At 43.2% G+C, this 16,508-nt stretch overlaps 1 protein-coding gene across 1 annotated transcript in view; it reads right to left on the bottom strand.

Moving 5' to 3' along the window:
• Positions 1-318: 318 nt before the first annotated feature.
• Positions 319-16,508, bottom strand: part of sorcs2 (sortilin-related VPS10 domain containing receptor 2) — a 417,025-nt gene continuing 400,835 nt past the window's right edge. Inside the window, exons 18-27 of the mRNA XM_063187064.1 lie at positions 16,278-16,449; positions 14,452-14,638; positions 13,575-13,708; positions 12,871-12,994; positions 10,378-10,490; positions 9,387-9,509; positions 8,183-8,282; positions 6,696-6,798; positions 5,433-5,578; positions 319-4,493 (exon numbers count right to left, since the gene is read on the bottom strand). Of these exons, the coding sequence (XP_063043134.1) occupies positions 4,429-4,493; positions 5,433-5,578; positions 6,696-6,798; positions 8,183-8,282; positions 9,387-9,509; positions 10,378-10,490; positions 12,871-12,994; positions 13,575-13,708; positions 14,452-14,638; positions 16,278-16,449 (1,267 nt within the window). The 3' untranslated portion in view covers positions 319-4,428. The remainder of the gene's footprint in view (positions 4,494-5,432; positions 5,579-6,695; positions 6,799-8,182; positions 8,283-9,386; positions 9,510-10,377; positions 10,491-12,870; positions 12,995-13,574; positions 13,709-14,451; positions 14,639-16,277; positions 16,450-16,508) is intronic.

Below are 16,508 nucleotides of genomic sequence, written 5' to 3'. Positions count from 1 at the left end.
AACACTTTTCATCTCCTCTACAGCTCCAGCACCAAGGTGACACTGACTATTCACACCATAATTAATACACAGCTAATGACTTATTTAGGCCATCAGATTTAAGCGAAAAATCGTTTAAGTCCTGGCATTTGTTAATGAGGTGATTATTACTCACCACTCCCAGTCTAATGACATGATAGTGTGGGCCGTATTCTTTGATCAAGCTAAATTGATATGCTGTGGCCAAGACCACCTGCCAGTTAGCAATTTCTCTATCTTCAAACCAGAAATAATAGACAAGAGGCGCTTTCAGAAGAATGTTACGTATTTATTGAACCAATCAAATAATTAGAACAAACCTATACAATTATGAAGGTGTCTCAATCCAAAAACACTTGTTTTAAGTTTTTAAGTGCACTAAAGCAGATCCATCACAGGATTCTTCATAAAAAAACATTTACAAATCAAAACAAACCAGTAAACAAACAAAAAAACAAGTTCAGAAAAATAATAATAAACGAGTAAAACAGCATCAATAAAATATCTGTGCAGTCATCATCACGTGGTGGGTGCTTTTGTCAGCAACAGTGACCGTCTCTTCACAAAAATGTCCATCTCCTGTGGTCTCAATTCCCCACCCTCAACAACACACATACACCCACACGCACGCACGCACGCACGCACACACACACACACACACACACACACACACACACACACACACACACACACACACACACACACACACACACACACACACACACACACACACACACACACACACACACACACACACAATAGAACATCAGGAGAGTAAAACCACAAAGAGCATACCACTTTAATAAAAAAAGAAAGAAAAAAAAACTAAGAACAAGCCTAACAATGTGCATATACAAGTACAAAAACAAGGATGAACGGCAAGAAAAAAACATGTTTCAAAACCTGCAGTGGTCAACAAAGTACAAATCAAAATACACATTTCCAAATAACCAGATATTAGTATAAGGATGTATGTGTTTTTTTTCCAAGTTTTCCTTAATGTTTTATGTAGTAAATGAAATAATCCTTCTGTGCCTTAACTTGGGGTCACCACCACTACACTCATTGATGAGTGTCCCAAGTCCTTCCTGGCCAGACCCTCTGGACTCTGCCCTCTGTTGGTGCACTAAGATACTACACCTTACCGATAGATTAAAAAACACACAAAACAGCGGCCACTGCCAGTGACACTCTGATCCTGAGTATATCTCTCAAAGAAGCCAAGATGGCCACGTCCCCTGTATAAGAAGTCTGCAATGTCTGTCCTGACTTGAGTGCCCAGAGTCTAATTGTTGAAGAGCGGAGTTGATCGTTCACCCTTTTCACTGACAAATCTGTACTGTTCAAACTACTACACAAACCAAAGGCTGAGTAATAACTGCAACTAATTGAGATAAAAGTGTCATTTCATTTATCACACACTATGGAACAAAAAAACTGACATGTTTCTTTCAATGCACAAGAGTGCTGGCCTCGCTACTGTGTAGAGAAGGCCAGCACATGACAGTGGTTTAACACAGTGAGCCTAACCATGAACTATACCGTTGAAAGATCTTATTCACAACCACATGAAAATAAGAAGTGAAAAGATGTGAAACTCTATGTGTGACTTGAGGGTGACTTGAGGAGAAAACAGGTATGCATTAATCCATAGCCCTGCTGGTCCATGTAGCAGACTAACCATTTTCATTCACTGTGGAAAGTTCTTGTTGTTTGTCTTTCAGAATAGAGATGGGATTCATGGCTCTTTGATGGGATCCAAATAAGCGGCTTGTTACTTTCAAAAGACCATTCAAAATCTGGCTCTTTTGGGCCCTGCCGTGTCCTAATGGTGGGGTGCACGCCTGCTGTGCGGCCGACCCGGGTTCAATTCCCGGCCCAGGTCCTTTGCCGGCCCCTCCCCGTCTCTCTCTCCCTGCTTGCTTCCTGTTGCCGTCTTCACTATACTATCATAAATAAAGTAAAAAAGACCAACAAATCTTCAAAAACTGTCTCTTTTGGATGATTTATTCAGTGTGAGGAAGATCCGACCCTTGTCACATACTCAAAATGAAATAAAAACTGATGAGTGACTCCCAGCCTCTTGTCGCATCTCATACTTCACGTGTAGGAGCCATTCAAAATAATCCAATTCGGTCACGAACGTCACAGTACTACTCAGACTGCACTCAATGAACTTAACAAACAGGGCTATGGACTGACCCACACCTGCTTTCTCCTTAAGGTGTGACTTAAGTGTGTTTCCGCAGTGTTTTGTCGGTCGTGGGCATCCCCAAAATCAAGTGCACCTTTTGGTATTACTGTGAAATTACACTTTTTTTTCTCCACCATGTGAACAGGTATGTACTGTACAAGTCAGTCTGAGTTGACCTTTTTTTTTGTTCGCATTGATTTTTTTTCTTTTTTGACGTGGTTTCCTTTCATTGTTCAGAACTAATTCTTGTTATTAATATATGTACACGCATTAGGCTATATACAGGAGCCAAACTAAAGGGAATCTCTCCGCGTTCCGCTCAGCCTAATATAGGCCTTTATTACAGAAGCAACATCTGTGCTCTGGATGGAGGGAAGTTAAAAAAAAATCACACAGATGAAGACAAAGAAAGAAGGGGATGGAAGAAAACCAATGCTAACATGATTTGCTTGGGCAGCAAGATGTGCTGTTGATTAGCGGCACATAACAACAATAACCAATGCGCCAGTAGGAGAATAAATAGAAGTGGACAAAACAGACAAGAGGACTACAGATTAATTTAGACTGTTGGGTTTTGCAAAAATGACTGTTAAAATGATTATTGTTCCTGCTGCATAAAACGCTTGTCTTGTAAAACACTCATGCGCTTTGATGAAGGGATACAATGGACGACACGTCAATGTGGGGTTGTGTGTCCCACACCACGACTTGCAATGTGAATCAGCAGCCAGACGGGGGCAGTACAATACTCCTACTGTACCTCACCTCTTTACCATCCACTGCCCAATCTCAAATGGTACAGCAGCGCCATCGTGTGGCTGAAGAGAGTCCTTGACGCCTGTTGCTATGACACCGCACAGAGCAGTGTCCACCCTTTATGGGAAGAGTGATTATTATTGCATTTGTTGACAAGGAGCTAGATATCGTTCTAAAGTGGCAAGAGCATTTCATGTCATGTTCAAACATCAAACCATAACGCCACTTCAAAGACTCTTTCAAGACAGAGACAAAGGAAGGAAGGAGGATTAAGAAAAGGAAGACAAGAGAGAGAGAGACTTGATGAAAAAGAGGTCTGGATTTGATTTGGGTTGGGCCCCAAAGCTCTTTTCTGTGTGTCAGCCTCAGCAGCCTCAAAAGAAGACATTCGTTCGTGCTCAAGGACCACAGTGAGTAAGCATCCTCTAAAAACACCTGCTTAGATTTCCCCCCTAACCAAAGACGAGTTCCTCCTGTGACCAGAATGAAGCTGGATGCTGGGACGGAACCTGCCTTTGTAAGAAACCTTTACTTACAACAACTCATTGAAAGAGAACAACAAACCACAACCCAGTAAAATGTCAAATGTAAGATGTATGTATGTATGATATTAAAAGGAGAGAGAGAGAGAGAGAGAGAGAGAGAGAGAGAGAGAGAGAGAGAGAGAGAGAGAGAGAGACAGAGGACACTCTCAAGGTGGAATCAACAGGGACCGCAAAGATGAAAGTATAGAAAAGAAACATGATGAAAGAATGGAGTATCCCAGTAAAATGTCAAACAAAAGCGAAATATATATATATATAAAAAAGCAAACAGGCAAAAAACATTTGGGCAGTACAGTCCAACTGCATGGTCACACCCTGGGCCATACTGAACAGTTAGAAGGGCAGGAAATGTCACACACTCATTTCATCTTCATCTTCTTCTTCCTCCTCCGAGAGGAGATGATGCAGATGCTTCCAAACAGCGTAAGTGCAAGGTGAAGGGGTGAAGGTCGAGTGAAAAGAGTGACAAGGTTCAAGATCACCTCTGGTCTCACAAACAGAGAGAAGGGGAGAGAGAGAGAGAGAGACAGAGACAGAGAGAGAGAGAGAGAGAGAGAGAGAGAGAGAGAGAGAGAGAGAGAGAGAGAAACAGAGGGTGTGAGCTGAAAAGAAGTAAGGGGGACAAGTGGGGGACAGCGAGACAAAAGGAAGCAGTAAGGGAGGAGAGAACAGAGGAAGGCCCTGGGCGAAAGGGTAGGACAGGAAACTGGTTCGGTTCAGAGAGGCTCCATATCCCCCTCCTTTCATTACCCCCCTTTCCTAGCAGTAGGGGAAGTGTGGATTCGGAGGGCGGTCGGTAGTGGTGTTCGTGGTGAAGGAGTGGGAACCAATCAGACTTCAGGAAAAAAGACGACATAAGAGTCCTCAGTGCTCTTTAAGCCACGCCTCCTCGACTGGACCACGCCCCTCCTCGCATCAGCTGGTCAGATAGCTGTGGAGTTCCCTGGAGTTGATGCTCAGCACCACGCCCGAATGGTTGCCTGGCAGCAAAGCAAACAACGGCAAAATTAGACAAAACATCATTATCAATGGAAGGAAGGAAGGCTGTGAGATCGCCATAGATCATTTCCTTGTTAATTAAAACACAAATTTAATTAACGAATACATGACAGTGCTGATGAGTGCAACTATTAAGCCTACAACAATGATCCCATTAAAAATCCATGAAGGAGTCAAATTACAGTCATGGTTACCCACAATACTGTATACTGTATGTTTTAGTTTCAGCGACAATGCTAGGCAGCTCTAACATTTAGTGCAGCTAAGCTCACAGCATATTTGTGTTTGGATTAGGATTCTTAGGCCCTCTCAGTTCAGTTCCTGATGATACAGGTTCTACAGTAGATCATCTGGAAAACATCTGGATTTTTTTCAGTTAAGGTGAGGCTTCCGCATGACTAAGTGTCTGTGTGGTCCACATGCTTGTGTGATGGTCCATGGTGACCCAATAGTTGGTGTTTATTTGAGTTTGTTGAACCAGTGTGTAATAACCCTTGGAATATGCAAATCTGAACTGCTCTGTAACCCTTGTGTGATTATATGCTCATTATGCAGTGCCTGTGTGTATCTGTGTGAGACACTAACCCGACTCTTGGATGTTTTTTAAATCAGCTGGGTCAATACAATGTGCAACAGTCAACAGCCTGAATATGATACTCTGAATAACTGGCTTTCACGGGGGCAGCCATGGCCTAATGGTTAGAGCAGTGGTCTCAAGATCAGAGGCTTGAAGGTTCAAATCCCACATTACCTCTCCTATCATGATAATTAATATGTTGTAATAACCCCTTAATAACTCCTGTATGACCTCATTGCCCAGTGTCTGTGAATCCAGATCGATGTTTTACGTGATTGGCAGACTATCGTGATAGCCAGCCTAGTTACAGCCGCTTTATGACTCTTAATGCCCACATGATTACCCAGTGTCTGTGAGTCCAGATCGTCGTCGATAAATTCCTCGCCCTGAATGATGTTCTGCGTGTCCTCGCTGTGGCTGACCGGGCTGGTCATCTCCTGCTCCTTCTCGTTGTGCATTTGGGCATAGACGTTCCTGCCGGGCAGCTTTCTGAAATGCAGCCAGGGATGTATTAGGCCGCTGCGCTCCTCAGTCCTCAGCAGCAAGGGGTCATGGGATTTGTAGTCTTTCCTGTTACGGTTCTCTTGGCATGTTACTATCAACAACTTTTTTACACATAGTTATGTATGCATTTTTTTTTACATGTGATTTTGATCAGATGGTGGTGAATGTGATGCATGCCTCATTCCGGGATGTGTGTGGATGCCTGTGACCATGGGACGTTTCTCACATGGGAAGAAAAAACTTTCCCTAGCCTAGAACAGTTAACTATAAGTCATAAATGACAGAGAAACACACAAAAGTGGACATCTTGGACATGAGAAAGTAAAAGTCCTGCCATATAGTAAATGTTCTCCCCAATTTACAGAGCAAGTACATAGATCCTAATTAGCAAAGCTCTTCAGGCAGATGCAAGAGCTAACTATTAGTGAAATCATCCGTGTTACGTGAACTGGAAGGAATTTGTGGCAGAACTTTCTTTTTCTCAAACCGACATGTCCACCTTTGCAAATAAATCTATTATTACAACAGATCATTAAGGAATGTGAATGTGAAACACAATTATTTTAAACTATTACACAAATATTATTCACAGCTAAACCACAAATCATAATTAAAAAAGTCCTGTGGAGCACGCAGAAGATATAGATATTGGAACTAAATTGCTATATGGTCATCATCCATGCACTATAGTCCTTGGTGAAAGCTAGATGGTGGTCCATTTTTGAGATGAAAATTACATGGATATTCATTCATCTGTGCTCAAACGTGTGGAAAATAAAAAAAAACATGACAACTCGTGACAGGGAAGGTTTATTTGCATGCATGCAAATGTGAGCATGAATATGAAATACATACTATACAGTGTTGTGTGTTGCTAGTATACAGTGTTGTGTATGCTTGGATGATTGCATGCAATATGAACTTGCATAAGGTGTTTCTGTTGTGCATGGGAATGGAAATGTGTGTATGTGTGTGCGTGTGCATGTGTGTGTGTGTGTGTGTGTGTGTGTGTGTGTGTGTGTGTGCATGTGTAACTGAGTGTGTGTGGTAGGATTTGTGCATGCATGAGAGAGAGAGCTTACTGGTAGAACACAACACCCACCTTTTGAACTTGTAGATGATAAAGGCTCCGCTGGATATGAGGCTGAGCAGGAGGAGGACGGCCAGGGCCCACACGCCTGGACTGGCAGCCCCAGAGCGCCCTCCTGAGGGGAGGAGGAGAAAACACACACAATTTAGTTATACGGTCAAGGCTCATACGCTTGCACACACACACACACACACACACACACACACACACACACACACACACACACACACACACACACACACACACACACACACACACACACACACACACACACACACACACACACACACACACACACACACACACACACACACACACACACACACACACACACACAGGCCAGTCTACTAATTCATTCACATAGTAAATACTATCACATCACACTCACTAAAAGCATGAGACAATCCCATAGCAAATACCATAGTTTAAACTCACACCCACCACAGCAACACATGCAAGACACTCCATTTGTCAATAGCATGAAGATGAGAGAAAGTACTGGATCCTAAAGAAGCACACTGCACACAGATGTCTAAACTAAAACCTGAAAGCCCAAGCAAACATTAAGCCATCTCTAAAGCATCCGAGGCATTTTTACACTATAAATTATTAACCAAAATATTGAATTCTTAAAACATCTGAAATGGCTAAATGGCTTGGTAAGCAGCTTGAAAAAGGGGAAATCCAAGTAAGTGACAGAAGAGCAGGAGAGCACACTACAGCCAGTGCAACGCACCAGTAATATCCGCGACTGTCGTGGTTGTCTGATTAGCCACCACTCCTTTGAAAGAGACTGCTTTAGAGACATGGTGATGACTGAGACACAATTGGAAATCAACCGATGTGCTGTGCTAAGTAAGTGCTAAGTGTGGTGGTCCATTCATGTGCTTTGGGAATTATGACAAAATACCAAACGCTGACACGGGAAGCACAAAGGAACGCTCCCCTTGTGGTATTTTACACTGGACAACTTATAGAAAATGTTTAAATCAAGTTGTCGAGACTGGACAATATCTACTTCCCAGAGCACATCAAAGGCCCATGAGTACAACATGCTGTTATTGAAATGATATTGAATGGTGATCAACTTTTCTGTGTTGTAAATGGACAGTATGAGCAAGGAATGTGTATTGAAGTATTATCATGGAGACAATAAATGGCTTTTTTCACATACTGTACTTTTGATATTGAAACAGCACTGATGCTAACAGTTACATGAACTGTATGATAATGTGTATGATTGCTGAGCTGCAAGTATGCATGACATGCAGAGCTGCATAGTAGAAGTACAGTACTCTTATAAATGTAATTGCAATACTGGTGGTATGATATTACACAGTTTCAACTTTGTAATAACATATTACAAGTGCTTTAATTACATCTGCAAAAGTACTACTACTTATACTTTATACAACTCTGATTAGGTGTGTGTTAAACAGATACCCGATGCCTACATTTGTCATGAAGAGAAAAGGGTGATATGCACTGGCATGTCGTACCTGCGTCTATGTCGGCCAGGGACACCAGCACCTGTAGTCCCCCTCGCACTATGAAGCTCACGTTGTTCTCATTCAGGGCCTGCTTTATGGTGGCGATGCGCTGGAGGAGGTAGAGGAGAAAAGGCATAAAAACATGGTGAAATACTCTTCATTCCATACTTCTGCCCATGCTTTACAGCAGATATCAATCTATTGTCAATCAATAGACTGCCTGCCAGGTATTACTTTGAAGATTCACATTCATCCAGACAGCAATAAGATGTAGCCAGCTGAACTTCTAGCTGTACAGTAAGCAGATTTACGTCAGTCTGTGAAATGGGAGCTCATAGGACAAAACAAGGATGTCCCTTAACCCATTTTAACCCTGATGAAGGTCTAAGGACCGAAAGCTTGCAAGTCAAGTAAAACTTCTTTGCACAAAAATAGACCCGAAGTGTGCGGATTGTCTTCTTTTTATACAGAAATTTTTACTGAATCCTGCACCTTCTAAACAGATGAGCGGTGGCCTATCACAACTTAACCTAAGGCACCTGCAAAAAGCCCTTTTTGGGAAAAGGTGCCCTCAGCCAACATAAACCCAAATATCTCAGTATGGGAAGCACATGAAAACATGAAATAAGTTGCATTTAAAAACTAAGACCGCCATCTTACAATAGAATGTGTTCAGGTCAAACATATCCACATTCCTAGTAAAACATCTCAAATCACATGAGTCTAAATGCTGCGTCCATGCAGCTCCAGGCACCTACTAGGTCAATGTTGAGTATATGCAGCATCCAGCATCAATGGTTTAAAGGGACACTGTGCAGGAAATGGTCAAAAAAGGTACTGCAACTATGCTGCTCATTGCTGCCTATTGCCAAATTTGATCTTTTCATGAAAGTTTACTAAGTAATAAACAAATATGTTGTAGTGTGGTCCAAGTACAGTCATCTTTGCAGATAAAAATGGCTATTTTTGGAAATTCAAAATGGCGGACCATGGAGAAGATCCCCCTTTTCATGTATGAAAAGTGCCATTTTTCCAGTCATAGTGAATACTTAGAATTTGATGCTGGTGGTAAGTATTCATGAAAAAGGTAACATTAATGAATGGGCAGCATGAATTGTGGAAATAAACAGCTAAAAATCTCACACAGTGTCCCTTTAACAATAATAGCTGAAAACCAGTATACGGTACATTTGCATGCGGTGTGTGTTGGTACCTTGTCCACAAACACACTCCTCTTGGCCGTGGTCGTCTCTGGAGGAAGGACGTAGAGCTCCGCTGTGGTGGGCAGGCCTGGCTTCACCATGGTAACCAGCGAGTCTTGTGGAATCCCGGTGATCTGAGGGAGACAAAGGTGAGAGCAGGGTTCTCTTTTATTTAATGAATTTTGTTATTAAACTGGATGCGTGTGTGTGTGTGTGTGTGTGTGTGTGTGTGTGTGTGTGTGTGTGTGTGTGTGTGTGTGTGTGTGTGTGTGTGTGTGTGTGTGTGTGTGTGTGTGTGTGTGTGTGTGTGTGTGTGTGTGTGTGTGTGTGTGAACGCAGACACTATACCACATGCGTGTAAAATGTCTGAGACATTGTGTGACCATGCCTTTCATCCCAGGCGGCGTTTGCAGACCTCCATTTACACAAGAGCATTGGAGTCTAAGTGCATCAGTCCAATTAAATTTTATTTGTATGGCACCATTAGGACAAAGCACCTCCATTCAGACACTCCATTAAAACCAGGGCCATAAGGTTTTGTGTACATGTACAGTATGTACAATGTGCATACATCATTGCACGTGTGAGTGTTTGTGAAGATAAAAAGAGAGAGAGGGAGAGAAAGATGGTGTGTGTTAGCATGTGCATATGTGTGGAAGAAAAAAGACGCAGGCAGAGAATAGTGTGCATGTGTATGTGAACAGATTGAATGCACAGATATGTCAGGTCAGACAGAGTAAATGATGGAATGAGAGTGCGAGAGAGAGACAGAGACAGAGAGACAGTGTGTGTGTGTGTGTGTGTGTGTGTGTGTGTGTGTGTGTGTGTGTGTGTGTGTGTGTGTGTGTGTGTGTGTGTGTGTGTGTGTGTGTGTGTGTGTGTGTGTGTGTGTGTGTGTGTGTGTGCGTGCGTGTGTGTGTGTGTGCGTGCGTGCGTGCATGCGTGCGTGCGTGCGTGTGTGCATGCGTGCGTGCGTGTGTGTTTGTGTATTCTTCTGGTCACCTTGGCTAAGATCTTGGTCACCACCTGCCCGATGTCCTCCCTCCACTCTGGGATGTTAGGGTTGAAGCGATCCAAGTTTCTACTGAAGCTCAGCGGAATCACCTGGAAGTGGTCTAGCAAAGGCAAACACACACAAACACACACATATGTTGATGCCATCTTGGACAGTTTATCTGGAACAAAATAGTACACACACAAACAACGTATGCTTATATTACCTCGAGAAATCAACTTGGCCTCATATTTTGGTGATCATCCTGGAAAACTGAACCGACCATGGAAAAAGGCCTAGCCAGAAGTTATATTTCCTCCAGCTGCATGTGCTAATCTAATCTCATCTAAATCTAATTTTGGATTGTTATTTCCGGATGCCAGTCAGATAATCCTGCCTTCCAATTTCTCACTCACATCTCCTCGCTTCTCACATCTCCCCTCATCTCATCTCATCTCATCTCCAAGTAACCTACTTTCTAGAGAGTTTACATTACTTGGGGACCTTGAAGTGACTCCACACACACATACACTCATAAAATAAGAAACTTGAGGCAAAGATGACTGACCACATCAAAAGGTACTGTAAACACACAACTCCCCATGTGGCTCTCCGCCAAGGCTCTACTGAGGAAACTTCCAGAAACTGAAGAGTTCAATAGAGGAACTCTGAGCGAGCGAGGAGGACGAAAAATATATGGTGTATCGTGTATGATGTATGTATGTATGATGATATGCCATACCAAGTCTAGTTACAGTGCCAGTGCCATCCACTTTTATAGACGCAGCAAAGCAGTGGCTTTGTGGCCTCTCCTAAGTTAACCCTATCCCATGGCGCATTAGCCTGCGCTCTGTGACAGACTCAGCGCTGCGGCAAGGCTGACGAGGAGAGATAGAGAGTGATGCTACCATGCTAACTTTAGCTCATGAATAAAGCAAAGCCGCCCCCGTCAGCCACGCTTTCTTTCTCTCTCTCTCTCTCTCTCTCTCTCTCTCTCTCTCTCTCTCTCTCTCTCTCTCTCTCTCTCTCTCTCTCTCTCTCTCTCTCTCTCTCTCTCTCTCTCTCTCTCTCTCTCTCTCTCTCTCTCTCTCTCTCTCACACACACACTCCCTCACTCTCAGCACAGTTTATCTGAGGCCTATATCTTGCGCAGTGGCCCAATGACACAAATTCGCTTGACAAGACGCGAGCAAAACAATGAAGTCATGCAGGGGGAAAAAGACAGCGCAGGGAGAGAGAGAGAGATGGAGGGGGAAAAAACCAAACAAACAACAAAACAAAGTAGCATAAAAGGCACTCAGGTTGAACTCTTCTGCTTGGACGGACGGTTTCTATTTCTGGTGGTTGGTACGCTCCCACAACACATAAATATGTATGCCGTCTAAGATACACATAAATATTGATGGCCACTCAAGTTGGGCTTTAAAAAATGGCTTTGGTTGTTGACAGAGAACTCTTTCTTATTTTTTTTCTCCCTATATATATTTCTCTCGCTCTCTTTGCTCGCACAGTGTTTCATCTCCTTTGGCAGAGATGCCCTCACCATATCTGTGTCGTACACAGGCCGGGGTCTTGTATGACAGAGCATGGGTAATGTGATGCATGGTGGAGTGTTATTCACATGAAACCTCCCAGGCTTGAAACTTGAAAATGCTCTTGGCACACAGTAAGTGTATAACACTGAGGCATGACCTGTGCACGACTCTGACAATCTTCCAACTACATGAATACTATGTAGTTGCAGATAGTGCATTTCATGGGCCATTTGTTCAAGTAGACTTGATGTTGTGTTTCTATGGGTCTTGAGGTCTTTTAAGACCAATGAAAAGCAATGCATAAAATTCCTAGTAGTATCACACATTAGATCGAGCTGTTCAGTGTGTCAACTGATTCAGCATCTCGATTAGTATTGTTAAATCATATAGCAGGGGTGGGGAACCTTTTTCATTCGGAGGGCCACTTCAAATTCATCCGAGGGCCGTAAAAGTACTCCGAGGGCCGTATTTTGAAAGCAAAACAGGATTTCCCCCTGCACTTCAGGCCTATATTGAAAGCAGGCACCTTTAAAACAGACCCCACCTTCTCTAGGTCCCCTGAATATAACTTAATTGTATTCCAAATGCATTTTCTAAGATTCCTTCACAAAATATGTCATATTTCATGTGAAGCTGCATAACATTGAAATTATATCGGGGGGCGGATAAAACGGCCTGAAGGGCCGCAAAGGGCCCTGGAGACATAGGGCGAAGCTGCATAACATTGAAATTATATCGGGGGGCGGATAAAACGGCCTGAAGGGCCGCGAAGGGCCCTCGAGACATAGGTTCCCCACCCTTATAATTTAGAGCCATGCAATTTGGAACTGTGATTTTGGGGCTGCATTGTGTCATTGGAATTATTGCTATTATCATCACTGTGCTGTACTTTGTGTGGGGAAGGTTTGTGTCTGTATGTGTAGAAATGGGGAAGCATGGACTGTGCAGTATGTGTGAGTGTCTCACCGAACACGCGCACGGTCTTGGAGTCCTGCACCATGGAGCGTCCGTTGGAGGCCTGCACCGTAACAGACACCTCTCCCGGCTCCTCGAAACGCACAGACAGGGTCCTCTCCAGGGTCAGCTTGGGCTGATGGGAGACAGAGAACACACACACACACACACACGCACACGCACACGCACACACACACACACACACACACACACACACACACACACACACACACACACACACACACACACACACAGCGAAATGATTAATAGCTTCAGTGTCCTGAGTTGACATTTTATTTCGGAACAGATAAAGGAGAAACTAACAAGGTCGTCGAGGTCGTAACATTGGGTTCAGGATTTTGACCAAGATATATTTTAGGCATTACACATACACACATCTGAGTGCATTCCAATATGCGACCTTGCGTCCTCCACTTGGGATGGTGGCCTCACGTTTTGTTGATGCCCCGCCTCCGTGGAGAAAACAATTAAGTTTCCCCGCTGTCAGCCTAGCCACAAACATTTTTGGGGGACTATTCTTCATTCACTCACTTCCACTTCCTCCAGTTGGCAAATGGGAAAATGACTTAACAATTGAGCTTTTGCGAGATATTGAAATATAATGCTGTTTTCAGTGATGTCATCACAAGCGCAAGTGAAGGACACAAGGTCGCATATTGGAACACACCCACTATCTTGTGTAAAAGTGTACATACATGCAGGTCGTCCCCGATCCACCAGTAGAAGACAGTCAGGTTGGCTTCAGATGGGAGCACTGTGGCTGTCAGGTTCACTTCCTGGTTTTTACCAGCAATGGGAACCACTTCCAGGTGGACTTCCTGGAGAGGAGCTTCAAAGGAAACAAAAAACAAAAGTATGTTTTGATGTATGTAATAATAATAAATAATAATAAATAATAACAACTGTGTTTGTATAGCACAATTTCTTACAAGGCATGCAACAAAGTGCTATACAAATGGATAAACATCAATTTTAAGGATGAAAATAAAAAGTGAAGTAGAAAAAGAGAGACAGAAACAAGAAAGAATAGCAAGAAGAGAAAAGAAGAAACTAGACGGAATAGAGAAAATAAGTAGATAGGTAAATGAGTAGATGTAGAGAAAATGCTTTGTAAACAATCTACTCCAGCCAGTATTTTGTCTGTGTACAATTATTTCCAAACTACTGGAATTAACACCAGGTTTTAACTGAATCCATTCGGACAGTGTAACAAAATCAGTTCAACTCCGTAACTATTTTATTAAAATGTCCCAAATTCTTGTAATGCTCAGTGCTGTACCACTGTAGTGACATTTTCCTCTGAACTACCATTTATGCTAACTGTAAAAGTAAAAGTGTAGAAGAGAACTACAGCAAATATGGTGGTATCATATTTTTAGTTTACAACTTAAAGAATTCAGTGTGGACAGACAGACACACATTTTCAATGCTGTCCTGAGATAACGCAGCTATATGTACAAACACATCTAGAACAATCAGTATAGACACATCTCCACATTTTCCTTTCCTTTCCCCTGTTTTTTCCTGTTGTTTTTTCCTGTTTCTTCTCATCACCATGACATCACCACTGACCTGTGACCTGTATGTAGAGGGTGGCGTGGTCGTGGCCGGCGTTGTTCTCGGCCCTGACGGTGACGCGGTACACCCCCAGCGCATCGTAGCGGTGCTGGATGGGCTCGTCCGTTACCGTCAGGTTCTGGTAGATGGCCCGCACTCCGTCCCCCAGGTCCACCTGGTACTTGGTGCTGCTGGTGTCACCCTGGGGGGGAATGCCTTGATGAGCGTTTGGTAACTTGTCAGATTTTAGCCATATAGTTGATGGCAACAAACACATGAATGGAGGGAGCAGGAGTTTTAAAGTACATTTCACCTGCTTAAACTGCTTCACAATTTTGTGATTTTCTTGCTACAGACTTTTATGAATGCCCATTATTCATTGGTGCTGTAGCCACATAAGGCCTTTTGACGATTTGCTAAGGGGTTGGATATTTTGCTTGTTCCCCCTACTTGTTTCACAAGCGTATTTGGCTATATTTTGCTGCTTTGTAAAAGCTTTATTGGCGTATAATCAGGCGGGATCGATAAATCTGGGAACTCTGGGTGCTGTAACTTCCGATGTGCTCAGAGAGTAGCCCAGAGTGATGACAGGACCTTAATCTCTTTATGATTAACTGCAGTGCTCTAATCCTTCATCAAATCCCTCTGAGAGTGAATAATATTCCTGAGCCTGATTATAGTTATAGCATTATAGTTCCAGCCTGAGCGCCGCCATTTAGCCATGCTACATAGATTTTTAGAAACAGCATCCTTATACTTACTGTTGTACTCATGGTTCTTGGGGTTTGTGCAACCCTTAAAAGACCTTTAAGCATATGTTGCTCAAGAACAAAACACATCACCATTACTCCTCAGCGGCCGACTACAGCGTAACCTGTGCATGTCCTTTGAAAGCAAACCAGGCCACGTTCCAAATCTACCCGCCCCCCCTTCTCAAACCTCCCTCTTGGACCCACACAGACAGAACTGGGCCAGGCTCCAAGTTCCCCGGAGACGTCACCCCTGCTAATCTCCGCCGCCGTGATTTATGTTGGGTCGGGGAGGTCAGACAATATTAGGGACGGAGTTCACACTCACACTGCTGCATACATAGTATGTAAATCGACTCCAATAACAGCAACAGCAGATCGGCAGCAAAGGTAATGTTTGGAGCTATTGAAATACCGTACACATGGTTGGGTACACCTACCTCCCCTAAGTATACAATTTATTGAGCTGACAATACTGCGGAAATTATGACTAAATAGCTACTTCCGTAATGTTGTGGATGAGTAATTGTGGTTGTGTTATTCATTCAGTTAAGAAACAAATGCTCGGGCGTACTCATTTTGTCGACGTCTTGGCTTGCGTCAAGAAAAGTAGTTTGTTTGTTCTGATGAGTCAGACAATATCAGACTTAGGCCTCGGGTACATGTATGCTTCGAAAAACATTATTTTTGTTATCTGTGTACATATTTTGATCCTGTTTACCGCCCTACAAAGGCAAAGTACAGTAACTACGCCAACAAAGAAGCTGAGAAAATGCCATCAAAGCCTTGGTATTTGGTTGATATCATAGTTCCTGCAAATATGACATAGCATTATCTCTGAAACGGGACACATTTGGACCGTAAGGCTTTGTCACAAGATAAAGGGAGTGTAATGAAGACCATTCTTTGACTTAACTTAATTTTGACAAAATATGTAGTTACTGTACTTTGCCTTTGCACATAGAATGTGGATCACCATTGTGACAGGTACGCTTTAGAAAACCCCAGTTTTAAAAATACCCCTTTTTGGGAGCTAAAACTCCCTAAACTGAAACACCATCTAGTTAAGCAGTGTGATGTCATAATGCACACCTGCTCTTGATGGACGATGAATGTGATGTCATCACCGGGCGCCACGGCCAGCATCTGTCCCTTGATGCCGAGCTGCAGTTCAGAGGGGGGCAACAGGGGGCAGTTGTGCTGCTTGGCACTCTGCTGCTTATTCACACCCCCATCACACACGTTGGAGATCACCTTACGGTACCTGAGGCCGAGAGAGAGAGAGAGAGAGAGAGAGAGAGAGAGAGAGAGAGAGAGAGAGAG

This window comes from Engraulis encrasicolus, chromosome 21 (genome assembly GCF_034702125.1).
Source record: "Engraulis encrasicolus isolate BLACKSEA-1 chromosome 21, IST_EnEncr_1.0, whole genome shotgun sequence".
NCBI classification, from domain to species: Eukaryota; Metazoa; Chordata; class Actinopteri; order Clupeiformes; family Engraulidae; genus Engraulis; species Engraulis encrasicolus.
This window is presented reverse-complemented; position numbering and strand designations above follow the sequence as displayed.